This window comes from Epinephelus moara, chromosome 6 (assembly GCF_006386435.1).
Source record: "Epinephelus moara isolate mb chromosome 6, YSFRI_EMoa_1.0, whole genome shotgun sequence".
Classification (NCBI taxonomy): Eukaryota; Metazoa; Chordata; class Actinopteri; order Perciformes; family Serranidae; genus Epinephelus; species Epinephelus moara.
This window is the reverse complement of record NC_065511.1, coordinates 35,677,817-35,704,657: the sequence shown is the minus strand read 5'-3', so window position 1 is coordinate 35,704,657 and position 26,841 is coordinate 35,677,817. Positions and strand designations below refer to the sequence as shown.

Sequence of the window (26,841 nt, the reverse complement as noted above, 5' to 3'; positions counted from 1 at the left end):
CTCATGAGGAGAGGCATCTCTGTGCAAAGTTTCATGTCTCTACGACATACGGGGCATGAGATATGCCCATTCAAAGTTTGCAATTTCAATCGGTTGCTATAGCGCCCCCCTTTGGCCAATTGATGTAATATTGCTTCATTCACATCCTCCCATGACCCTCTACCACTGTGCCAAATTTCACATGGATTGACCAAGTCAGTGAGGAGAAAAACGTGGAACAGACACACAGACAGAGTTTTCGTTACAGCATAAAATCAGCTTCATCCTTTAAAAGCATGCTCACCTGGAAACCAAACGCCACATATCTGCAGCTGGAAACAAAGCTTGGATCATTGTTCCGGTACCCGTCACATATCGTTGAGGTAGTAGCTGCTCCCATGTTTCTGGCGTACAGGAAAGCGCCAGCAAAGGCTGAGATCAAGCTAACTATGTTCACAACCACAGCAAAGACCACCTGAGAGAAAAGACTCCATTATTCTTCTGACTTCATAGAGCATGTTTTGATGATCATATTCTTTCAATTATAATCTTAAGTCCCTTTCAGATAGGGGATACGTAACACCGCTGGCTTCATCTATAAGGGTTCTTCTGCATTAATATTTCTTACAGTTTCATTCAGGTGTGAGATGACGTTTAGGGAAAAAGCCACAATGCTCACATGATATTTGATACCTTGTGCAGGAGAGGAAGAGTGGGGTGTTGAAAATGTTATATAAAAAGGAAGCAGAGTGTTCTTTGTTCTTTCAGCTGCATCTCTAATGGGTCTAACGTTGAGGCGTGAGTGATGCTTGGCCCCTTTTCTCACAGTGAATCCACAAATACATTCACAACAGTTTCATCATTTAAAGGGTCTGTATGTGACATCCAGAACATAAATGCAGCAGCAAACCCCTTTTTGTGATGTAGTCTGAGCCAGAGACCGCTCATAGACTGAGACAGCCCACTTTAGATTCATTTCCTGTTTCTGAGTCACGTGGGTTTTGTCACTGCCCCGCACCAACAGGAGACTACTGTATTCATTCCAATGGGGAGAGTGAACATGAGTACAGATTATGACTGATTCTTCTGCCCTACAGTTATTGAAGTAGATATATGACCCATTTTTCACAAGCCACAAAACTTGGCGCAAATTGTGCCAGACATGTTTTTGTCTCAGCAGCCCACTCTCACAACATCTGACAATGATCTCTTCTCTCTGTAGTGCTGTACCGCCAGTCAAGTCTCAGCTCTGTGTATTTTATCTCATAAAGCTGCATCTTAATGTAACCAGGGTGTTTATTCAGACATGAGACCAGCATGTTATATTCCCATCACCCACAACATGAATGGGTGCATGTCTGAAAAGGCTTTAAGTCTTTACTCACCATGAAGAGAGAGGGGAACCCGCCGGCAAGAAGGGTCATGATTCCAGCTGCGATGAACTGAATAGGGACAGCACAGTGACATCAATTAAAATGAGTAATACTGTATATTGTATTATATATGTTGTTGTTTTTAAATTATGCACAAGAAAGAAAAAGAAAACAAAAACCAGTAATATGTCCATGAATTATTTCTAAGCCGTGTTGTTCTTTAAAATCAGTAGACTTCATTTTCCTTTTAGGAAATCCTCCGGCCATAACAAACTTTTTACATTTGGGGAAGTTCTGGTTATTGTGTCTGTTCTTCTGCCACCATGCTCTATGATCAGGTTAAACAAATGAAATATGTATTTCATGGTCATATTAACACAGCAATGCTACTTTACCACAGCACCCAGCCAGTAAGCATCACTGGGCCCAGTCACATCCCGAGGATGAACGTATGTACGTCCTGGCCCGAGTGCGATGTTGAACAGGCCCGCCATGATCTGTATGGTCTGTAAAGGATTCAGAACTATTAAATCTTATTGTCTCATACTTCACAACATAAGACCATCACTTCATACTGCTCATAAATAAACACATTTCAGTTCCTCTCACCCCGAGAGCTGCAGTCACACTGGTCTTCATCAGCCCCTTGTGCACTGAGCAGCATATCGGACTGTAGCAGAGAGTCTTGAGGATTTGACACAGCGGTGGTGACATGCTCTTCTCGTCAGTCGCCAAGGTGACCACAGTCATCCCGTTGTCTTTAACAACAGTGACGGACATCTTTCACACCTGCAACATGACATGGAGATTTTGAGATGGAAGGTTGGATAGATACAGCCAAGTGACGCATAAATAAAGAAATAAAAACTAAAACTAAAAAGGGCAGTACTCTAAATATACACGATAGTGGCCCTCTGCTCATATGGAAAGTCTAGCATATACTGTATGTCAGTGGTTCCCAACTTCTCCTTAGTCATCAGCTCAAGGTCCATACAGTTTAATATATTCAGTGTCATCCTTTTGTTCAGTCATGTTGTTGAGCTAGTTTGTTATGTCTGTCACGTAGCTGTCGGTGAGTCACTCCCTCTACAGCAGGGAACGCACTTCAAAATAAAAGCTCTGTGCTGGAAATTCACTGTACTTCAAAATAAAGTGTGTTTTTTACAAACTTGACATGTTTGCAAGTCACTTCCAGTCCATTCTGAATGGGCCCATGACCCACTTTTGGACCACGACCCACCAGTTGGTAACCACTGCTGTATGTTACCTTGTATTGGTACAACTCAGCAACACGGTGTTTGTAGATCACAGGGTAAATGTGTCTGTCTCAGAACCTGCAAAAGTAAACAGTAAGTCACTGGTATCTGTGGAAGAAATATTTTGTTAAAGAAAAAATCTCTTTTCACATTGAAGAAAAAACATATTTACTTAAAGGGATAGTTATTTATACAGTCAGTTATTTATACAGTCAGGTTTACATTCATCATTAAATTGTGTCATTTGGGTGGAGGGAAGTTCAGTTTCCCTGAAAATGCTGCTGCACTTCCTTGTGTCAACATCTCATCCTGAGGCTTACACACACCCCCAAACACCCACACACACAGGTAACAAAGGTTTAGATACAAATGAGGAATCACAGTCTTCAATGTTAACCAACAACACAAACACACAAAAATAAAAATTTTTTTATATAAATACCTAAAATGAAATAAATCAAGTTGATAACTTTCCATAACTCTCCTCTCTCTGACCATAAAAACATGATTCCCATTAACAAAACGTCCACATCACCCAGTTCAGAGCTCAATAAACAGCTTGTTTCACTGTAAAGTTCAAATCATTATAAATCATGTGTATCTTTTAATGTGCAGTGGACTCACCTGGCTCTGTCTACGGACTCCTTTAACACTGACAGTCTAGTACACTGAAGGTGAGTTCAGGTAGAGGTGACACTGATACTTCCTGTGACTCGTTTGATTTCTTCAAAATAAAAGCATCATTACTAAAGTAATACCTTAAAAAATCTTTTAAAAACAGTGGCAGAAGAAGTGGTTACATCCTTTGCTTGAATAAAGGTAGTAACACCACCATATATTAATCTCCAACACAACTGAAGTGAACAAAAAAAGTCAACAACAGTCTCTTTGGATAGATTGGAAAGATGTTTTTATTTGAGCAAGTTTACTTTAAAAAAAAAATAGAAGAAATTTGAACACATACATAAACTGGAAAAAAAGTGTCCTTGTGATATAAAGCAGTGTTGATTACTTTCAGCAAGTGTGTATAAAAGCACAAGTATTACAACAACTCATAGTCAAGCTTCCATGTGTTGAGTTGAATTGATTTTAAGCACCAGGACTGGGCAGGAGGACTTCTTTCATCTGTGGCTGCTGATCCTCAACATCACCCTGTTTGTACAGAAAAACAAAGTGAACTTTCATCAAGCCAAAACAGGATGAAGTCGAGAATTATACACTGCGAGTAAATAATAATTACATGCTGCTACATCTGCTTTTATCCCTACAACAATTATTGCTGCTATTCTTACTGCAGCTGTTCTCACTGTCACAGCTCTGGCTCCAGGTTGTCTTTGTGTCTCCCTCCTTTGCCCCTTTTACACAGCTTCTTCAAGGCCGTAATTTCACACTGTTATGTCGCCTCACTGACAGAGTTGTCTTGCCTTTAAAGCCTCCTACAGACTGTGAGATTTAATACATACAAAGGGATACAAAGTCCCTTCTCTACGCCACCTTTGCATTTTTACACAGAACCAAACAGCGGCGGTGTTATCCCACTCCAGTGTGTGATTTTAGACAGCATATTGGCATCGTGGAAGCAAAATAGGCTTGATGGGTGCGACGTATAACACAACAGTGTCTGCCTCTAGTGTTACATATAACATATGTGTCGGCCCTGTTATATGGCGGCTGATCTTATCCTCAGCTCGGAGGGTAAGGAGCTCCCAGACTTCATTGTTTTCCCTATTTGCTGACAATTTCAACTGCTGTTCTTCTTGAGTTAGGCGCTAACTGCTTCTAGCTGCTTTTGAAATTTCCCATGGTGGGATGCACGCATAACATGTCATCAAACATTACACCTGTGCTGCCCATGGTCCAATCCTGCTGGCTGTCCCTCTTACAGAGACCTTGTTTCGGTGCTGTTACCAACTCCGTTGCTAGCATAAAGGTGAGGCAACTTTGTCCCTCTAATTCCGCGATTGTACCTTTCATACAGAATAGCGAGACGGTATAACAGCATGATATTTCTACCTTGAACAGGCAGTGCAAAAGGGGCTTATTACTGCTGGTGTTACTGATACTTTGCTTTATTTATTATGTATTTATTTAACCTTTATTTAACCAGAAAAAAACTCTTGAGATTAAAATCGAGAGTGTCCAGGAGTGTCCTGGCAGAGACAGGCAGCAACATAAGTTACAGACGGACAACTGAGAACTACAATACAAAATAAAAAATATATAGCTCTAAAACAAACAATATAAAACTACAAAGAAAAGCCAAGAAAGTACGTTAATATATGCTATTAGTGACCTCCAAAAATGCACCCTGACACTGGCATATAGACGATTGTGCACAAAAATCCTCCAGCACTGCTTTGAAACGGCCAGGAGGAACCAAAGAGTGCAGCTTTTAGTCCCTCTGCAGAAGATTCCACATATAAGGAGCTGCATACATAAATGCTTGTTTGCCAAACTCCGCACATACCCTCGGAAAAGACAATAAAAACATTCTGTGAAAGGAGAGCAGTGCCATTTTCTGCTTAATATACACACATAAATATGCTGGAAGTCGGCCAAGAATAGCTCTGTAAACAAGAGAATGCCACCTAACCCGAGCATACAGGACACAATGATGAGTGAGGGGCTTACAGTTAGTGATAAAGTCCATGAGTCCAGAGCATGCAAACACTGGGAGGGTATATTCATATATAATACACCCCATAACATTTACTTCACCTCTCTGAACATACCACCCAGCTGTTCTCCAACTAATAATGACTGCGTACATTGTCTTCATACCTCTTCCTTCTTCCTGTTGTCCAAAGCCTTGATGCCCAGAGCAGCGAAGGTGATGCTCACACACAGCAGGAGGACAGTCATGACGATCATAGTGATGTCCCTGGCTCCCAACAGATACTGGTAGGTGAGAAATAAAAGGAATAAAGGAATTCAATTTGATCCAAAGAGGAGTTCAACTAAACTTCACTCATCTTTTATCATTTTCAACAAGTCCTATTTGAAGATTTAAATAATTTGTGTATCTACAGCCTGATGTATCTTATTCCTGTTGTTTAAGGAAACCGCTGAACCTTTTTTGTAAAGGAAATGTATTTGTGGGCAGTTTTTAAAGATCGAAAGTACAGAGAGACGCACTAGCCCGTTCTTGGTTTTATTTTTTGATGGGGTTAACTGGCAATAAGAAAAATAAAACATAACACCAGCTTTATCCTTTCAAAGTAAGCTTACCTGGGCAATGAGCGCCACATCTCTGCAGTTGTCATCATAACTACGAGCACTGTGCCAGTGCCCGTCACACATGCTGTAAACAGAGGTATCTGCTATGTCTCTGGCATACAGCACAATGGCAATGATGGCCAAGACAGATCCGACAATGTTCAGCAACACAGCAAAGCCCACCTGAGAGGATAGACGACAGTGCTTCACCACAGTGTACGTTTTTACATGTTTAATTTTAATTTTAGTTCTTTTCAGACATAGGTCTCTTTTACTTTAATGTTCCTTTTGGTTTCATTCAGACATGAGAGGACTTTACACAAAGAGCCACAATGCTCACATGATATTTGGCACATAGTGCACAAGAAGGAGCAGAAAGAGTGAGAGGGGACAACGATTAGTTTGGTCAAAACAAGCGACATTCGGGGAGTGGAATAGCTGTAGGGGTACGTTCACATGCACGTTAATATTCCCCTATTTTTCTGAATATGACAATATTCTTAATTTAATGCGTGTCATGAAAACGTCCGATTAAGACGTAGTATACGCTGCTATTATTTGGGTTTTAATAGCATTATTCAGGTGTGTGTAGGGTGCATGTGGAATATGCATCTCAATTGGGGTTTTTACAACACATTCTCATTACGACCTCGTCACATATAGACGTTTGGTCATGGACTTTCCACGTCCACATACGATGTGAAAGGTAAACCGTGTGTGTTGGTTGCTGACGTTCTAGGACACCGTGTCAAGTTCTGCCTGTTACATGCGTTGTCTTCTTTCAAAATACACTTCTGTTTTCACAGGAAATTTAACATTTACAGTCTCTCTCAAAATAAACGCTTTATGTCAGTACAACACTGTGAATTTACATTTTTTTACCTTCAACCACAAACACATGTGGTTCGGTTTAGGAAAAAAGAACAGGGTTTGGCTTTAGAATCTTACAGGACACGAACACCGTTCTCTTGGGCAAAAGTTGGTGTATGTTGGACCCATCCACCCCCACTTCCACCTGCCCCAGAAGGACTTTTGCCACCTTAACTTTCGCCCTTGTCCCGCCACATATCCCCCTGATGCAGCTGGGCACTGTTAAACTATAACAGCAACTGGCCGTGTATCATGTCGACGTTAAAGGGCGCCTTTTTTCATTGCTTTCTGATGCGTAAGTTGCCGCCCAAGCACCGGATTTCGACAACTTCTCTTCTCTGTACATTTTCATGGATACGAAGAAAGACACCTACTTTAAATATTATGACAGATGGATATAAGCAGGTTTTTGATAAGAGTTGGAATCACCACTGGATTCATGATACGATATTATCACGATATTTAAGTCACGATAAAATGAATTGCGATTTATCAGCTTTTTTCAGCCGAATAATAACTTTGAATGAATGAATAACTTTGTCAACGTCTTTTTAATCTAATATGATGAAGTTTCCAGTCTGTTAATCTTATCTCTCACTGAAAGAGCAATTGATCATATTATTCTATTAGGCTATCTTAAGTTTAATTTGTATTTGTAATATTAATAATTTATATGATAAAAAACATTATATAAATAAGTGCTTATTCAGAGATAGTTTTTACTCACCAAGAAAAGAGAGGAGAACTGCCCAGCGACAATGGTCATGATTCCAACTATGATGAACTGCAGAGAGGACAGCAGACAGCTCAGAGAGGTTAATGATACTGTGTCACTTGTTTTTTTATTAGGAAAGAAAAATAAAACCAGTAATATTTCCATAAATTAATTCTCATAAGGAAATGTTATTCTCTAGAATTAGTAGATGTTGTTATCCTTATATTAACGGAATCCTTCAGCTGTAAAATCATTTGAAAAAGTTCTGGTAACTTTGCCTGTTTGCAAAAACATTACACAACACTGGGAAAATTCCTGCTTTTTCCTGCTCTGTAGTGATATCAAACAAAATAATTAAATATGCTCTCATGGTAAAATCAGCACAACAGTATCACTTTACCACACCACCCAGCCAGTACGCAGCAGCCAAGCCGGTCAAATCCTCAAAATGCAAGATTGTTCGTCCTGGCCCGAGTCCAATGTTGAACAGCCCCACCATGATCTGTATGGTCTGTAAAAGATTCAGAACTGTTAAGTCTCATACTTGAACAACTTAACATCTTACATGAATAAATACATTGTAATCTCTCACCCCGAGAGCTGCTGCCACACTGGTCTGCATCAGCCCCTTGTGCACTGAGCAGCATATCGGACTGTAGCACAAAGTCTTGAGGATCTGACACAACGGCGGTAAAATGATCTTCTTGTCAGCCGCCACGGTGACCACAGTCACCCTCTTGTCTTTGACAACGGTGACGGACATCTCTCACACCTGCAACATGACATGGAGATTTTGAGATGGAAAGCTGGATAGACACAAAGGTGGCGCTACTAAGAGGCCATAGAGTGATCCAGGAATGAGTCACGGTTCCCTCGTCTTGAAGAAAAATGTTTTTTTTGTTCGATGCCTGAAATGAGGTCTGCTTATAACACAGATGATCTTGCTTAACAAAAGGTGTAGTATCATAAATGTTTGTTTGCCCCAGAGCTTATTTTCTGCAGTAATCCAAAATCCAATGGAAAAATCCCACAGGCTTTTTGACGAGGGATCCAGGACGATGCTAACCTCCTTGCTACCAGTGTCTCTCGCCAAGGTGTCACGCAATCCACCATCCCCATCTCTTCCAGATGACAAAGACAGCTAATAAACTACATCACTTTGGAAACGCTGATATGATATGTATGAATCGTGCAAATGTTACAAAGTCGTGGTTTGCAGAAATGTACAATGCCATTGTAAACTGCAGTGTTACAGCAGCTAAGAGACACATAAATAAATAAAAACATAAATAACAAAAATATTAACTAGAAATTAAAATGATAGTGCCCGGAAATGTGACGTACATGATTAGTGCACATCTCTTATACTGTATACATACTTTTCCATGACTTCTTAAGGACCCATCTTTTTTTTTTTTTTCCTGCCCCACTTGTCCACTGTTGTTCAAACACATTCAAACACTGTTCAAACATAATTGCAGCTACCTGGCATACCTGAACTAAACTAAAACTATTTGACATCACATTTTCTTCTACATTTCCATTAATGTCAACAAAGTGTGGGGTCAGACGGGTGGCACGACTCAGGAATGTGATGGTGGTGGTGCCTCGACCATTTCTTGTTGGAAAGTCAATCAAACGATTACAAAGACAAAGAGACGACAAAACAGAAAGGAAAATAGGCACAAAACAACTGAAGGGAGACTCCTAATTACTGTAAATGACAACAAGTGAAACCTGAGGAGTCATGAAAAAGCATTCACAGCCACTTCAACCAGCACTGAGGTATCGAACACCTGTGACAAGGTGCACAGTCAGTATGGCATCTGTCATTGGGTTAAAAATTAATTAGACAGCTTTACATTCACAAACAGGATTTGTTTTTTGGATGGAGGGAAGTTCAGTTTCTCAGAAAGTGCACTTGTGTTTTCCATCTTAACTAAAGCCATAGACAAAAATAGGATGCAATAAAAGCTTTCACATGCGTACAAAATGTCTAGAAATATATGAAAAAAACAACAACATATTAACCATTAACCAAACGTCCATATCACCCAGTTCAAAACTCAATAAACAGCTTGTCTCAATATAAAGTTCAAATCTTTTATGGGCAGTGAACTCACCTGTTTTGTGTCTGCAGACCCCTGTAACAGCAACAGTCTGGTTCACTGAAGGTGAGTTCAGGTGGAGGTAACACTGATACTTCCTGTGGCTCGTTTGATTTCTTCAAAATAAAAGCGCCATTAACAAAATCTTTTCTTTTAAAAAATTATTTAGTAAAAAATTAAACAAAAATAAAATTAAATAATTAGTAGTGGCAGAAGAAGTAATTAGATCCTTAACTTGAGTAAAACTAGACACACCATGTCAGTGAAGATTCTCAATCATCCAGGTCACGGTAATCTAAGTGCTATATCGTAGGCAAGTGGACTTGCTTGAATTTCTTGAAGACGTTTCACCTCTCATCCAAGAGGCTACTTCAGTTCTAACTGACAGGTGCAGAGTCTGTGGTCAGTGGGTGTGAACCCTTACAGAGTCATTAAGGTCACATGTGAGTCGTTGACCCACCCAGCCATCTTGTGTGTCAAGCAAGTCCAGTAGTCTACGATAAAGCACTGACGACAGACACTACATGTTAAGTGACAGATCTGTGTACACAGTGGGGGATTTTGACATATCTGACCTCTCCAATGCAACCAAAAGGGATTGTTCAGCTTTTTTGAAGTGTGGTTGAATGAGCTACTTATCTATAGTCACTGTCAGCTGGCCCGCCTCCAGTTTGGAGAAGCAGGCTGGAGTCCGCCATGAAAGCTAAGGGGTCAGGGATAGAATGTATTTAGCCACCTAAAAAGGTCCCACCCCATAAAGTCAATATCAGTTTAAGTGTACACTATATTGAGAGCATTTTCAGCGCTTCACCTTTCCTTCAGTGAGCTCACTCTGATCGGCTTCAGTTCCCCATTTATACCCTCGTCAAGGCCACCAGACTCCATTGACAATAACAGTAATGTAAGCTCACTGAACAAAGGAACTGCTGGTTAGTTTGTGTTATTGTGTGACTTTGGTGAATCTGCACTAACCTTTTTAAACAGACTGTATGGTGCAATGAATATATGTCAGTCTGAACACCACCCACTTTGAAGAGGAAGGCTGGAGTCTGACACTGAAGCTTAGCATGTTGGGGGGTAAGCAACAAGTCTTAGGCACCTAAAAATACTCCCACTCCTATATTAGTTTAAGTGTATGCTATATTTAGAATATTTTCAGTGCTTTACCTTAATGTCAGAGTGATCGTTACATTGCTCTCTTTAAAGCCAGACTCCATTGAGAAAAATAGTGATTTAAGATTGCTGAACACAGGAGCTGCTGGTCGATCCCAGCCTCGAACAGTTATTTTGTTTGTGTTATTGTGTGACTTTGGCATTCAAAGGAGTTGATTCTGATGCACCAAAGTCTAACAATAATACAATCTAGTTAACTGAATAAGCAGCAGCTCCTGTGTTCAGTGAGCTTAAATTATTGTTTTTCTCAATGGAGTCTGGGGGCTTTGACAAGAGAACAGATGAGAAACTAGAGCTGTCGGAACAGGCTGTCTGACAGAATGGTAAAGCAGTGAAAATACTCTCAATATACACTTAAACTGATATTAAAATCTTTAGATGGGTCTTTTTTATGTGGCTGAAATACATTTTGTTGCTGACCTCATCCACAGCAGTACATTGCTTAGCTTCTCCAAACTGGGGGCGTGCAGACTGACATCTACTGTATGTAATACACTGATTAAGGATAAGTACCCAGTACAACCCCACTTCTAAAAAAACAGAACTATCCCTTTAATTTAATCAGTTGAAAATGACAACTAAAAAACTCTTTGGACAGTTTCACCATGTTACAGTTTACTAAAATAGGAAAAAACAAACAAACATAGACTACAAAAAAATGGTTCCATGTGACATGAAGCAGTTTTGATCACTTTAAGTAAGTGTGTGTAGAAGCATAAATATTATAATGAGTCATGCTTCCATGTGTTGAGTTGACTTTATTTCAAGCACCAGGGCTGGTCAGGAGAACGTCCTTCATCTGTGGCTGCTGATCGTCAACATCATCCTGTTCGCACAAAACAAGGTGAACTTTAATCAAACAGAAACAGAATAAAACAAAACATGTGGACTGTGTACATTTTAAAATTGTATACTTGCTTCATACCTCCGTCTTCTTCATCTCACTGGTCAAGAACTTGATGCCCAGGATGGTATACCTGATACTGACAGAGAGCTGGAGAACAGCCACAGCGATCAGCGTGATGTCCATAGAAGTCAACAAACTCTGATGGATGAGAAACATCTTTTAAACTCATTTTAAATGGAATAAAAAATATGTTTTAAACTAATATTTGAACTAATTATGACTCTTGCAATTCAGTGGGGACTCATGCCATATATTGTAAGACTGCGTTTTGGAGTTTGCCTTTAGAGTGATGCTTACCTGGGCAAAGAGCGCCACATTTATGCAGCTGTCACCGTAACGGTCAGCATTGTTCCTGCTGCGCTCACACATCCAGAGGAGAGACGCATTTCCCAGGTCCATGGCATACAGCACGATGCCCGTAATGGCAAAGATAGCTTCAGCGATGTTCATAAACACTGTGAAGCCCATCTAAGAGGAAAGGGTCCTTCAATTAAAAGCCCAAATCAGGCAGTATTTGATAATATGACAGACACAATAGTCTGTTTAAAGCACAGTGTATACTTCATTTAATTAGTCAGTAGTGTTACTTCACTCACCAAGCAGGAAGACGGGAACTGTCCGGCCAAAATGGACATGATTCCAGTTACGATGAACTGATGAGAGGTCAGAAGACAGCTCATGTTAGTGACTATCAAGCAGAAACTATTGTATGAGTTTGCCAGTAATATTATTAGAAGTATTCAGGTATTTTATTTAATTTATTTTAATTTAATTAAAAGCAGCAGTACTACACTGTAAAAATTGTTTCTTATGAGTATGAATCCTGCATTCAAAATACAGTAATTCAAGTAAAAGTACAAAAGTGTTAGCATCAAAATATATTTAAAGTACCAAAAGTAAAGTAACATCAATGTTTATCCGCTCAGAAAAATTAGAGTCTGTGTTGAAGCCCTTGCGTGTTTAAAGGTTTTGGTAACACAACTGTGTTACATAACTCAGCTGACACAGCTACTAACCCTGAGACATTTCAGTAATATGTTTTAATTTAACAGAATTATTTTACCACAGAGCCCAGCCAATAAGCAGCTCCCAAACTGGTCAGATCCCCCGGATTTGTGCTTGTTCGTCCCAGCCCGAGTCCGATGTTGAGCAGGCCGACCATGATCTGCAAAGTCTGTGAAAGATTTCAAAATCATTACATCTCTTTGTTTTATACTTACAACCCAGTCGCCATTATAAAATGTTGGCATCATATGTGAGTAGTATAAGTGATCATTTTTTACCAGGGGTCGGGACATTTCCAGCCCTGTTTTTAACAACAATCGGGTATTTTCTTTACAAGAAGTCAGAACATTTCCAGCTGTGTTTTATCAGCAAAAGCAGAAATTTCGTAACCGGAGGTCGGGACATTTCATGCTGAGTTTGTAGCGGCAAAAGCGGGTATTTTTTTTAACAGCATTTCAAGACATTTCCAGCTCTGTTTTAGGGATAAAAGCAGTTTTTTTTTTTAAACAAGAGGTTGGGACATTTCCAGCTCTGTTTGTAGCAACAAAAGCGGGTAATTTTTAACAAGAGTTTGGGACATTTCCAGCTGTGCTTGTAGTGACAAAAGCGGGTATTTTTTAATGAAAGCTAGGGACATAACCAGCTGTGTTTTAAGTGACAAAAGCAGGTATTTTTGTAATGGGAGCTCAGGACATTTCTAGCAGTTTGTAGCAACAAAAGCGGGTAATTTTTAACAAGAGTTTGGGACATTTCAAGCCATGTTTGTAGCTACCAAACCAGGCATTTTAGAGTGTTCAGGACATATCCAGCTGTGTTTGTAGCAGCAAAAGTCAGTTTAAAAAAAAAAAAAAAAAAAAAGCTTGGGACATTTCTAGCTGTGCTTGTAGCGACAAAAGTGGGTATTTCTAATGAGAGTTTGGGACATGTCTGGCTGTGTTTTTAGTGGTTTATTTTTTGGCTAGAGGTTGGGATATTTCCAGCTGTGTTTTTAGCAACAAAAAGTATTTTTAAACGAGAGCTTGGGACATTTCTGATGGTGTTTGTCTAGACCAAACCGGGAACTTTAAGCCAAAATGTGTTGTTGTGATGTGCCTAAACCTAGCCATACGTTAACCACAGCGGTGTCATGACGTTAAAGCAAAATATTGGCTACATATGAAACATATGTAACATATCCAGTGTTTGCAGAAACGTACAATGCCAACATCTATTCTAGAGATTGGGTTGATACTTGAATTACTTAAGTCCACCAGCTAGTAGCTTAATGTGAGTATATCAATTTTAATACCTCTTACCCCAAATGCTGTTGTGACACTAGCCTGTATCTGCCCCTGGTACACCAAGTAGCTGCAAAGAGCCCTCAGGATTTGGCACATTGATGGAAATATGCTCTTACTGTCGGGTGCTGCAGAGACGACAGTCATCTTCAAAGTCTTCACCTGGAACACAAAATAATAGACAGATAGATTGTATAGATTGATTCAGTGATGGGAATGTGTCTCCTCTTGAATTATGGTACTTTTAACTTGAGGTTGAAGCTCTTAAGTCTCTCATTTTGTTTTGCGTGTGTGTGAGGGGGGTGGGTGTTTGAGGAATGGGTCAGAGCATGAATGTGTTAAATTCTCAGCACCTGCCAGTGTAAACAGAGAGTCACTGGTATCGATCAACAATCCTATCAAATCCAAATATGCAGGTGTATCACGACCGTGGTTCTGCTATAAAAGAACAAGATTACACTGCTTGAAGTTCTTTATTTAGTGACTGTGAAATATGCTGCAAAGGCTTTAGCTGGCAAGGTAAAAGTAGTAAAAATAAACTTAACAAGAAATTCAAGTTTCATCATTAAGACACGGATAGATTGATTTCTTTTGAAGAAAAGTTAAGTGTCTCAGTGATGCACTTAAAAGCAATATTTAATTCAATTTAAAACTCACCTTACTCTCACACAGACCATAAAAACAACATAGCATAATTCAATTTACGTAAACTTTATCATTAAAAAAATAGCTATAACATCCAGTTCACAGCTCACTCAACATGTTGGTCCACTCATTAAGTTCACATTATTGTCAGTTTGTTTGTGTAGAGAACTCACCTGTTGATGATTTGATGCTGTACTTGAGACAGGCTGATTATTCTGCCAGCAGCTTCTGTTCATTCTGCAGCAACAAAGAGTTACTTCCCATCCACTGGTGGATTTCTTCAAAATAAAAGCCTCAATTCATTTCTACAGACTGCAAGTAACTAGCAGTGCCAGAGGAAGCTGGATTTAAGTGAAAGACCCATTGTTACAAGAGGAGAGCTGGACAGGGCTGTAGAAGGGCATCAAGCCAGCAGCAGGACCAGTATCTGCTCCTTTGTGTGAGGAGGAGCAGGAGGAGCACTGCCAGAGCCCTACAAAATGACCTCCAGCAGGCTACCGGTGTGCATGTTTCTGACCACACTGTCAGAAACGGACTCCATGAAGGTGGCGTGAGGGCCTGACATCCTCTAGTGGGACCTGTGCTCACAGCTTGATTGATTGAACACCAGCATTGGCAGGTCCACCACTGGCGCCCCGTTCTCTTCACAGATGAGAGCAGGTTCACACTGAGCACATGTGACAGGCGTGAGAGAGTCTGGAGACACCTAGGTGAACATTATGCTGCCTGTAACATCATCCAGCATGATTGGTTTGGCAGTAGGTCAGTGATGGTCTGGGGAGGCATATCATTGGAGGGTCACACAGACCTCCATGTCACAGCTAACGGTACCCTGACTGCTGTTAGGTACCGGGATGAAATCCTCAGAGCAAATGTCAGAACTTACGCTGGTGCAGTGGGCCCTGGGTTCCTCCTGGTGCAGGAGTCAGGACAATGTCCGGCCTCATGTGGTCAGAGTTTGTTGGCAGTTCCTGGATGACGAAGGCATTGATGACACTGACTGGCCCTCTTGTTCTCCTGACCTGAATGCAACTGAGCACCTATGGCACATTATCAGTGCATTCAATGCCGTCAAGTACCACCACAGACTGTCGACTGATGCCCTGATCCAGGTCTGGGAGGAGATCCCCCAGGACACCATTCAGTGTTCTCCACACTGTCAGATAAATTTCTCATTTGAATTCACTGAGTTGGTATAAAATTGATGCACATGAACTCCAGATTAACCGGTTCCGACGCCAGTATAAACAACAGCCTCACAGTAAATGTTTTGTCAGCATGATGATCAAGTTAAAACATGTCCAGCGTGATTGTGCAATTCGCAAAAGAAAAAACGGGAAATTCCAGAATATACGTGACACCAAGCAGCAGCCACAGCAGACTGAGGACATGATAAAAACAGTAAGTATCCAGGTCTGTGAATGTAACATGGATCCAGTTAAATAAACTGAGAACAATGAACATTAGGTTGGGGGAAGAAGAGGAAGATTACTTCTCTTTCTCTTCAACTATTTTGTTATTTATCATTCTCTGCTGTGGTACTGTTTGGTTTCTGTTGCAGTTGTTCAATTAGTTGCTTGTCAGAGATCATGGAAAAGGCGTCCACTAACTGCCCAGTCTTATTGTCATCTGAAAGAATTAGTGCATCACTGTGGCCTCACTGTTGAGCTCTTCCTGTCGTATTTCAGTTGGCTGTTCATTCAGTCAGTCAATAGTCACTTTGAATGACAGAAACCACTCAGCATGGGCCCCTGAATTTGCAGCCTTCCATATTCAACACATCCTGATTGGCTAAGATTATGTTTTCATAAGTTGGAGAGCGATTTAAGAAATAACGTGGAGCCCTTGCTCTGTGGGCCCACCACCCGCAGGGACAGGAATCAGGGTTCTGTGCATTGTGTGACTCCATATTTTGGGCGCCTCCTGTTGGCGGTGTACGTCCCACTGGTAGGAGGCCCCGGGGCAGACCCAGAACACGCTGGAGGGATTACATATCTCATCTGGCCTGGGAACGCCTTGGGGTCCCCCAGGAGGAGCCGGAAAGCGTAGCTGGGGAGAGGGACATCTAGGGTGCTTTGCTCGGCCTGCTGCCCCCGCGAACTGGCCCCGGATAAGCGGATGAAAATGGATGGCTGGATGGCACACTCACAGGATGTTCACGTCAGATGGATTGACACTGCTGAGCAGGCTTGAATCACTTTATTTAACTTTCATTTGACCAGAAACAGCATTTTAAAAAAGAGGAATATCCTTTTCACCAGTCAATCTTTTTGATGACTTTTTTTTTTTTTTTTTAGCATGGCTTAATGTTGTAAAAAAAACAGCAAAAAAACATCAGTCCATCAATCTGTGTCCATCACGCACACATTCCCTATTACCTCCAAACATACTGACCATAAGGCACAATAATCAATATAAAATCATAATCAATGGGAACAGTTTGAAAAACATCAACAGAGAGTAGAATGGACAGCAGCATATACAATTTAGTGCAGATTATTATCAAAAACATAAGTGCAAATATTTTTAAGCAACTCTTGTAGAAAAAGACCCCGAAGTTTGACTGTACCAGCTGAGTGTGTGTAAATCACTGACGTTACAGTACATACAGTCTATGGTATAAATGCACAGGATTATAGTTCCTGCTAACTGATAGCACAAGGCAGAGATTTGTATTTAGGCTACAGGGGTACTGGTGACTTCCTCCAGCAGTGGATTGTAGTGTTCTGGGTCAGCGGTCTTCTGAAAAGAGAAAAATAATATCAGTAAAGCAGATACAAAAGTGCAGACATACTCACATATTCATACATTACAAACACTCAAGACCTGTAACACTGTACTGTTTCCTGCAGGGATACACGGGCGAATGATTATTAGTGTACATTTTTAGTCACTTTGCTTCAAGGTTCTGTTTGTAACTCTCATAAAATCCCTCTTACTAGTGACGCCGCCCTCTGAGGCCCTTAAGTGAAAATCCAGTCAACATCCTGCTAACATTAGCCAGCTAAAACCCCAACATCACAGTTTACTTCACTGTTAAGTGCTTTCTGTAACGTCAGGTTTTCTTTGTAGCACCAGTGGGCACTGAACATATGACATGGGGCACTGAATTTGATGGATTTACTGCTCATCAGACCAAATTAGCGAGTTAACACAGCCCACTGACACTCTGGCTCAGCCTATATGCCGTAGCGTGACGTGCACCTCCCCAGAAATGTAACTACATGTTGCAGTGACACAGACCTCCTGTCTATTTTTGTAAGCTGAAACCATCCTTTCCCTCAGTGAAAAGAAAGCCTTCATTTATTTCAATTTCAACATGTCCACCAACCACGGCTTCTTTCCCAAAATGTCAAACTGATTTGCACTAAAGAGATGATTCATTTTGCGTTTCCTGTGGAGGCTGATGAAGATGATATGGCAGAGACAGGCAATACCAACAGCCTGGCGGAGGGCAGGCCGCATCCTGATCCCAAAGGAAAAGGACTCTAGTGACATCAGCCAGTTTCGCCAAATCAGTCTCCTGAATGTTGAGGGCAAAATCTTTTTCAGCGTTGTGGCTCGCAGGCTGACCACCGCTTCTACATCGGTGATGACCCCATTCCAACTGTGGCAGAGAAACCAATCAAGAGCCTTGGACGTTGGTACAGTGCAACCCTGAGGGATAAAGACCAAGTGGAGCAGCTCAGGCAGGACACCACCAGCGGCCTTGAGAGTATAGACAAGACCATGCTCCCTGGCAGGTTGAAGCTATGGTGCCTTCAGTTTGGTCTCCTACCTCGACTGATGTGGCCTTCTACGAGGCGCCGATCTCAAAGGTTGACAAGCTTGAGAGGTTGGTCAGCTCATTCGCCAGGAAATGGCTAGGCCTTCCCAGGTGCCTCAGCAACATCGGGCTCTACGGAAAAGGGATCCTGGAGCTTCCCCTGTCCAGTCTTACAGAGGAGTACAAGACCACCAAAGTAAGATTGGAGATGATGCTGACAGAGTCCCGTGACCCATGTGTAGCTAAAACTGCTCCCACCCTTGCAACTGGGAGGAAGTGGACGCCAGCTGCAGCTACACATAAGGCCAAATCAGCCCTCAAGCACCGGGACATGCTACACATAAGGCCAAATCAGCCCTCAAGCACCGGGACATCGTGGGCCATGTGCAAAAAGGGAGAGGAGGCCTTGGTCTCGGGGAAAGCCAACCATCCTGGTACAAGGCAACTCCAGCTCAGTGGCGAGGTCTTGTGGTCGAGGAGGTATGCCGGCAAGAGCAGGCTGCAAGGTGCGCAAGGGCTGTCTCACAAGGAAAGCAAGGACAGTGGATGCGTTGGGAAGACATTGAGAAGCGAAAGATCTCTTGGAAGGAGTTATGGGACATGGAAGCATTTCGATCCAGCTTCATCATACGTGCCACATACGATGTCCTACCATCTCCTCAGAATCTTAGCCAATGGTATGGAGAAGACCCTACATGCCCCCTCTGTCCATCTCCAGCTAACCTGAAGCACATCTTGATTGGCTGCAAGACAAGCCTGACACAAGGCCGATACACCTGGCGGCACAATCAGGTGCTTAAGTGTCTGACAGCTACGCTGGAGAGCAGACGGAGGGTTGTCAATGCCCTTCCTCCGCGGTCCTCCCACCCTTCTTCCTCAAGACAGTTTGTCTGCGAAGGTGAGAAGCTACCCAGGACCCGCACACCAACATCAGAGGCCGGGCAGCTGGGTGCAGCAAGAGACTGGAGGCTCCTCGCTGACCTTGAGCAGAGACTCTACTTCCCAACGGAAATTGCCACGACCAACCTCAGACCTGACCTTGTGCTCTGGTCCCCTTCAATACGAAGCGTGTACATCATTGAGCTCACAGTGCCCTGGGAGGATGCTGTGGGCGAGGCCTATGAGCACAAGAGGCTTAAGTACGCTGAGCTGGCAGCTGATGCAGAACAACGGGGTTGGAAAGCCACAGTTCTCCCAGTTGAAGTTGGTTGCAGACGTTTCGTCAGCCAGTCAACAACGAGGCTCCTCAAGGATATGGGAATCCGAGGCCAGGCAAAACGTCAAGCCATCAAAGTCCTGTCCAGAGCAGCTGAAAGGGCCAGTCAGGGGCTCTGGATCAGGAGGAGAGACAACACCTGGACTCCAAAATAACAGCATGCTGTCATTGGGGGAATGAGAGGTGGAAGGGACTAAAGTGGAGGGGGGCACACCTGGGACGGCAGATGATGCTGCTGAGCCCTCTGAAGGTGTCGTGGGCCTCATCAACGAAACACCAAAGAAGTAGGGTGCCCACCTGACGACCCCGGTGAAATCGTTAGCTCCTTCAACCACCCAACCCCGAAATGTCACCATCTGTCTCCCAAGTGTCTCGAGGTATATGCAAGGATTGTAACACCTAGTCCTGAACTTGGTATGTGGTCAGGCGCAAGCTCGGCTCAGTGAGAAGGACGCCCCTGCCATGCAGAGTCCCCAGTACTCTGGATCTTAACATCACATCCTGTGTATTTAAAACTAAAAATTTTGAAAGGTGGATCCTAAAAGTTCGAAATAAGAGATTACGACCAGAGGTTCTTAACATCACAAATAAACATTCAAACAAGAAATGGAATAAGGAAATAAAAATATTTGTGCTCAGTCGACCTCTACCTTGTCTTCTTCCTTCTCACTGCTCCTCAGAGCCTTGATGCCCATGACGGCAGAGCTGATGACGAGGCAGAGCTCCAGGGCTGACAGGACGATCAGCACCGCATTCATGCTTCTCAGGAGCATCTGGTGGGACACAAAGGACAGTGTGAACTAAACCATTTTTAAACACAACTGTTTTAAGAGCTGAACTATTAATCTAAATCACGTGACACATGAGAATGAGAGGAGATCGAGAATACAACTTTTAAATGCCACAAGCAAGCTTTCATCTTCGCATTACTTTGTGTGAAAAAGGCCTTCATCAGTGATACAACGTATTTTGACTGCTGAGATCACATTTTCCACACCTACCAGAACCAACTCTTTGCCCTCCAAGCATTTCTCATTCATGATCTCCTCCCAGGGAGATGGAGTTGCAGTGGGTCGGTAGCGTGAATAGTAGTCATACCTATAATCATATTTATTGCGACACATCCACCACAGCCTTATGTGTGCTATATTGGCGACACATCCACCACAGCCTTATGTGTGCTATATTGATGCTGTAGAGTACGATGGATGCAATGGCAAAACCAACTCCTGCTAGATTCGATGGATGCAATGGCAAAACCAACTCCTGCTAGATTCAGGATCACATTGAGGATGACCTAAAACACAAGACACAAAAAATAACCATGTATTAGCCATAGTTGGTAACGTTGGAGAGCTAGCAAGATTTGAAAGCGGCACCTCCTCTAAGCTCCGCCCCCTCCTCCCCCTCCCGTCAGTGCTCCATCCAAAGCCACGGCCCCACACAAGCTTGAACGCGCATCCTGCAGTCAGCAGGGCAGAGGAGAGCCGAGTAAAATAACAAATCCCCCCGAAGCAAACAATTACCTATCCAACAGAAAGACAGCAACCTCTACATCACGTTTCAGGCCCTTCAGCTCCCTCAGTTGTCTCCACCGTTCAAAAGCTGCACCGATGTTGATGTCTGGTTTGTCCTCTCGCTTTATCCAAAGCCTTTTCCGTCACAGCCTTTTCTGCCTCTGACTTTCCTTTCTCAGCCTGTTTAGCGGGGCGAGCCGTTACAAGTGACTTTCCTTTCTCAGCCTGTTTAGCGGGGCGAGCCGTTACAAGCAACGCTGGAAGTGGTACTTTTGGCTGCATTTTCTCTGCTATTGTTCAGCAAACTCCTGCTAACTCGGTATTTCTGCTGAGAAGTGTGCTGAATATTTCCGGCAACGGTGACACGTGATGAGTGGACGCAGGGAGGAGGGAGGGACGGAGGGGGGCTCGGGCAGGACGAGACATGAAGGCATCTGATTGGTTCTGGCCATTCGCACCGAATGACAGGGATTGGTCAGAGTTTTTACAGGCCTGCAGCTGCCACAGAGGTCGGATTTTTTTCATTCCTTTTTCTGAACACATTATGTATTGACTACTCTCAGGAGTCAGTGTCTGGAGCCAGTGTTTGGTTTGTCCATTCGGCACTTCTATAGAAACATGATGGTGCAACATGGCAATACCTATGTAGATATTATTGGCTCATTCTAAGGTAACAAAGACAAGATGTGTCTTATTTTCAGGTGATTATACACTAAAGAAAACATACTTAATTCATTATATTTTATGTCTGCCAATATATCCCCCTAAATCCTACACACTGAATCTTTAAAGGTTTACTATACAGGAGTTGTCTGTTAAAACAAACGGACCGGGGGATTTAAAAAATAAAATAGAAGAAGATGACAATAAAATGAAAGAGTATTAAGATAACATGAGGATGTTATAAAGCTGAACTACTCACCAGACATGGACTGGGGCACTTCTCAGACACAATCCCGATGACGCCAAACAACATGAACTAGAGAAAAGACAAACAACAAAAACCTTTAAACTTCCATTTCTCCACACAAACACTGAAATTCATGTATGCCATTGCTATCTTTGAGCATCAAGAAGGAAACTAGGTAAGGCTAGTAAAGCAAACAGCACTGATCAATGTGATCTGAGAGCTGATTCTGTAACACAGAGTCAAAACACGGTATTGTTCGGCTTTATTTTAGCTGATACCGATCCACTAAAATTTACTTGGATCAGGGTATCGCAGCTGATTTCCTGAAATAATTTGATATCAATTCGAATGGGGATTTTTCAGTTGCAATACCAATTTTTGCTAATATTTGAAAGAGATTCTCAGAAAACTAATACTGTAAATTTTACAAAGAATAAAAAAAAAAAAAAAAGTAAATTCACAACAGGAATAAAACTGAATATTTTATGACTAAATGTCGTTTCGAGAGCAGCAACGGTAATATTAAACTTAATATCTCACTGGAAACAAAACTAAAAAATCCCACCAAAATGTGAAACAGTAAGCTAACAGTTACAGATAAAAGAGCCGGTAACGTTGGAGCTTCTAGATACTGCTGTCGTTAATACCTAAGCGCTGCTGCTTGTTAACTACCGGCGACATTAATGAGGTTAAAGCGTCACACATCCGTGGGAACAGGCGTATATAAAAAAAATCAATCTTGGATTTTACGAAGCGATATCGGGTCATTCAAATGAAAATCGATTTGAATCAGATGAATCGATCATTTTAACCCAGCCCTACCTGATATCTGCCTCAAATGATTTTAACAGATTTCATGACATTTGACATTTCAAAGTGAGCTCAGTGTATCCAGACTGTCCTGTATGAGCCAGCTCTTAGGTGGATCACTTTGTAATCAAATACACAGCCCAAGATGAAAAATTGGATTTCCTGAACTTTAACTTTAGAAGTATATAGATGCAAATTATGTAGGGAAAATTCTGTTGGACTTTGGTTATGACACTAAAGAACAAACACAGCATCAGCTTACTTACCACCCCTCCGAACCAAAAAGGAAACACGCTTCTATCCATCTGGTACCAAGAGCCACTGTGACTGCTACAGAGGATCGCTCCAAGGCCGATGTTGAGCAACCCAACCATGATGTGCAGAGCCTGTGGAGGAGGAAACACAACATGAACAACAAACACCTGCACAGTAGACCTGAAGTCATCACATGACACTGTTAGAGTTAGTTGGAGAGCAGAACATACTGTTGTACTGGACCATTTTCCCTCAAAGGGTCTTTCAATTTAAAAAAAAAAACGTTACATTTAAGGCCTCTGAGGGTCGAACATGGAGAACTTGTTCAGGCGCGTGTTCTGGGCAACAACAATAAACCAATGTCCAATTCGTCATGTTTCTTTTAGTGTGGTGACCCATTTATTTTAACACATGCTCGCCTTCACACAGGTACAACACTGTCTGTCCATAATTCATCTCAGGGAAGTTTCCACTTTAAGGTATCAGAATACATCACAGGTAAGTTTCCATTCATCAATTTCAGTTTCAACACACCACAAACTCTTCATGCTGCCACACTTAGGCCATGTTTACACGAAAACGATCCGCTGAAAATTGAATCGTTTCTCATTTTCATTTTGAAAAGAGTTCAGCGTTCAGACGACAACATTTTTATAACAATCGCTGTGCACACGGATCCGCAAAAATGACCAAAAATGCTGTAGTATACATGCCAGGCCAGTAGTTGGCAGTGTGACTTTGTGATGAAACAATATGCACCTGCGCTCATGTGCTTCCTTCTACAGAGCAGTGATGTATAAACAAACAAAATGGCAACCGCACAAACGTTTGTCTGGACAGACGACGAGGTGGAGTTGCTACAGTAAAGCTACACTTTGCTGGAGAAGCGTTGATAAATTCAACACGATGAGCAGCACAAACAGAGCTCAGGAGTCCACCATCATTGTTGTGATGGTCAACTTTCTCACGCATACCTAGTGACTGGAACCGTAACATGCATGTGCGGAAAGTCTCCATTTTCAGAGGAACTGCATATTGTAAGTTTACATGACAATGGAGACGGTGCTGTTTCCAAGTAATTGCACTCTAGAACTGGTTTTCAAAATGTTGCGTTTTCAGGCACCCAAAATGCCGTTATCGTATAAACAATCAGCCAAAACGCGACTAAAGTTTACTGTTTTCAGAAATCGTTGTCGTATAAACGGGACCTTAACACGGTCAAAAAACTGTTTGCTTCTCCCGTCACACACCTGCTGCTCATCACCTGCACCTTACCGATATTACCTGCATTTTCCTGTTATAGTGCGCCACCCCGTGTACATACAGCAAAACTGCATCTATTTACATATAGTCACCATTATTTCAATATAAATCAAAACAAATCAGAGTTGGGCGGTATCCAAATTTTGTTACCGTTAAACCTTCCCCACATTTTCCTGGGGTATATGGCATTACCGTGACTAATTATAAATCACTTTGAAGGGCTCAGAGGGAGTCTCCAAAATGTCGGCTTGTGCCTATACCGTTCAGAAACAGAATAGCAAACATTACATAGGCCTAAGAATACTGAAAAATAACAAGAAAACATGTACAACATTAACAACTTTTAATAAGAAATATTTTAAAAAAGTGCAAATGCAGCAGTCAGCCAAACAGAATGAAATAACAACAAATTGTCTGTGGGCTACAGTCCACTCCAAAAAACTAACAATAAATAACAAAGGCAGTAACGATAATGTGTGCTATACAGTATATCCTCAGACCGCAACGGGTACTGTCCGATGGTTTATTTTTAGAACCTATCAACATAAATCAAATAAATTAAAAGCACAGCTCTACAGCATCCAGTACTAGGGCTTATCAAATAAGAAAAACAGAACAACAAATAACAAGGCATGACTGAAAATGGGCATAATATAATCCTATCCTGAGAAGCAACGGGAAATACTGTTCGCTGGTTTATTTTTAGAGCCTACCTTTAGTTTGAAAAGTTCACCCTCTCCAAGTCCGAACTTTTCTGTCCGTCAGAACAGGCTACTGCTCATTGAAAATGAAATAAAAACAAAGTATAATGATAACTATAGCAGCATCATATTCTTCAAAACTATTCAAGGTTTTTTGCCAGAAAAACCAGCATGTTTACTTTTTCCAGCTGGAGCAGGGCATGTAGTGGATTGACAACTTTGACCGCGGTGCTGAACACCGGCTCTGATGGAGAGCTTGTGGCACAAACACACAGGTAGGCTACTTTCGGGCAACCCTCAACATCAGAGGAAAACGCCTGACTCCCATCACATTTCCACCAGAGAAGGAGGTCTTCGTCTCCCTGAATAACAGGCTCGCGACAATAGGCAGTTAGCTCTGCTCCTGCTCGCTCCTGTATGGTGCCGACCGGACCTGCCAACGCATCGGCTCTTCTTTGAAGGAGACGGCCCAGAGTCATCTGTTTTTCGGTGGTTCGGGTTGCGCTTCTCCCTCCTCCACTCTGATGGCCACTGGACCTGCTGCTGCTGCTGCTTGCAGAAGTTGTTTTTTTTTTTTGCAGCCAACTCGCTTGATGCACAGCTTGCCATCTTTTCTTCTCTTTTTCACATCCGAGCTGTCACGTGACGACGTCACATCCAAAAACTTTATCAAATGTCATCTCCCGACAACAGTTAAGGGCGGTTTTAAGAGAAACATTATAGCCTGCTATTAGTTTTAAATTGTAATAGTATTAAATTGAACACTCAACCACACATACATAGGTGCTGGACAAACACTCATTATTTAGGCATTAAATAAATTATATTTAATATTATATTAGGCCCCTATAGGCCTATATGCGTGGCAGATTTTTTTAATGACGGTAATGAAACTGATACCGTTGCTATTTTTAGATACCGAGGGAAACCTTATTATCGTATTATCGCCCAACCCTAAAACAAATACAAAGAATGTTATTGTGGCTCCAACATCCCTCAAAGATTCGTGGTGTTTTCTAAATGAAGTTTTCCTGTATAAACAGAAGAGTAACAAACCTTAACCTTAACAATACATATAAAGGTTGTAACTCACCCCGAGTATTGACTGAGAGGATCTCTGGACCTTCCTCAGGCTCTGAGACACAGAGCAGCACACGGGGCTGTAGCAAAGGCCTTTGATGATTTGGCACAGCGGAGGACAAACACTTTGGGTGTCAGAGGTCACAGTGAACACAGTGACCCCATCAGCCTTCGACATGATCACAGACATCCTGCCTGCTCCTGTGGAATAAGAGAGACAAGGTTGCTGTTGCTGAGTCTTTAACCTTAAATATTTGTTGAATCTTAATGTCAAAGATATACATGCAGGATTTTATTTTCTGTGTTATAGGGCGGCCGTTTATGGGCGTGTACCCCACAGTGCTCAGGTCAGGTAAGGGCTTTATAAAAAGGTAGCAGCCAGGTATCAGACCAATCCTGACCAAGAGACACAGCGTCAAAAAATACATACATAGCGAGGCTAAATGCCAAACAAGAGTGTATCTGGGGTTGACTTTTACTTTACTTTCACTTTCTCATGTTCTCTTGGAGGTTACCCAACAGTAACCGACAATCCTGTATGATATACCTTCAAAGTGCGTGTGCTGGTTTGTCTTCTATTCCCACAGACCCATCATTTTACACATACAAAAAGTTGGCAGTTCAGCTCAGTGCAGGACAAGAGAAACAGAAGTGAGGAAAGTAAACAAATAGCTAAAGTCAAGAGGGAGTGAGATCAGAACAAATGTGTTAGGTAAGATGACGTTTTTAGCCATTGAGCGCTTTTGCAGAAATGGGTTGTGTTATTGTTCGCTAGCTCACGGTTAATATGCTTTGTTCT

The 26,841-nt window shown here is 42.0% G+C and overlaps 4 protein-coding genes and 1 pseudogene across 5 annotated transcripts in view; 1 reads left to right on the top strand and 4 right to left on the bottom strand.

Annotated features, from left to right (window-relative positions):
- The window catches only part of LOC126391291 (uncharacterized), an 8,550-nt gene extending 5,288 nt beyond the window's left edge, over positions 1 to 3,262 (bottom strand). The window contains exons 1-6 of the mRNA XM_050045945.1: positions 3,233 to 3,262; positions 2,620 to 2,686; positions 1,962 to 2,141; positions 1,748 to 1,858; positions 1,365 to 1,421; positions 284 to 454 (exon numbers count right to left, since the gene is read on the bottom strand). Of these exons, the coding sequence (XP_049901902.1) occupies positions 284 to 454; positions 1,365 to 1,421; positions 1,748 to 1,858; positions 1,962 to 2,132 (510 nt within the window). The 5' untranslated portion in view covers positions 2,133 to 2,141; positions 2,620 to 2,686; positions 3,233 to 3,262. The remainder of the gene's footprint in view (positions 1 to 283; positions 455 to 1,364; positions 1,422 to 1,747; positions 1,859 to 1,961; positions 2,142 to 2,619; positions 2,687 to 3,232) is intronic.
- Positions 3,263 to 3,527: 265 nt separating this feature from the next.
- On the bottom strand, positions 3,528 to 9,604 carry LOC126391292 (uncharacterized). The gene is made up of 7 exons (XM_050045946.1): positions 9,533 to 9,604; positions 8,002 to 8,181; positions 7,810 to 7,920; positions 7,422 to 7,478; positions 5,837 to 6,007; positions 5,390 to 5,506; positions 3,528 to 3,760 (listed from the first exon to the last, which is right to left on the bottom strand). The coding sequence occupies exons 2-7, from the start codon at positions 8,170 to 8,172 to the stop codon at positions 3,698 to 3,700; spliced, it is 690 nt and encodes a 229-aa protein (XP_049901903.1). The 5' UTR covers positions 8,173 to 8,181; positions 9,533 to 9,604; the 3' UTR covers positions 3,528 to 3,697.
- Positions 9,605 to 11,285: 1,681 nt separating this feature from the next.
- On the bottom strand, positions 11,286 to 14,748 carry LOC126391298 (uncharacterized). Its single transcript, XM_050045958.1, has 7 exons — positions 14,698 to 14,748; positions 13,898 to 14,041; positions 12,661 to 12,771; positions 12,194 to 12,250; positions 11,895 to 12,065; positions 11,616 to 11,735; positions 11,286 to 11,516 (listed from the first exon to the last, which is right to left on the bottom strand). The coding sequence occupies exons 2-7, from the start codon at positions 14,024 to 14,026 to the stop codon at positions 11,454 to 11,456; spliced, it is 651 nt and encodes a 216-aa protein (XP_049901915.1). The 5' UTR covers positions 14,027 to 14,041; positions 14,698 to 14,748; the 3' UTR covers positions 11,286 to 11,453.
- A 1,960-nt stretch (positions 14,749 to 16,708) lies between these two features.
- The window catches only part of LOC126391301 (uncharacterized), a 12,091-nt pseudogene continuing 1,958 nt past the window's right edge, over positions 16,709 to 26,841 (bottom strand).
- LOC126391274 (uncharacterized) overlaps positions 17,273 to 26,841 on the top strand; it is a 16,853-nt gene continuing 7,284 nt past the window's right edge. Inside the window, exons 1-2 of one of the 2 annotated variants that reach the window (XR_007570071.1) lie at positions 17,273 to 18,594; positions 18,636 to 20,037. Coding sequence is in view for 1 of the 2 variants with exons in the window: in XM_050045907.1 (XP_049901864.1) it covers positions 18,277 to 18,594; positions 18,636 to 19,661 (1,344 nt within the window). In the remaining variant the exon portion in view is untranslated. Of the gene's footprint in view, positions 18,595 to 18,635; positions 20,150 to 26,841 lie in introns of those variants that run through there. The other variant, XM_050045907.1, reaches the window with a different exon arrangement.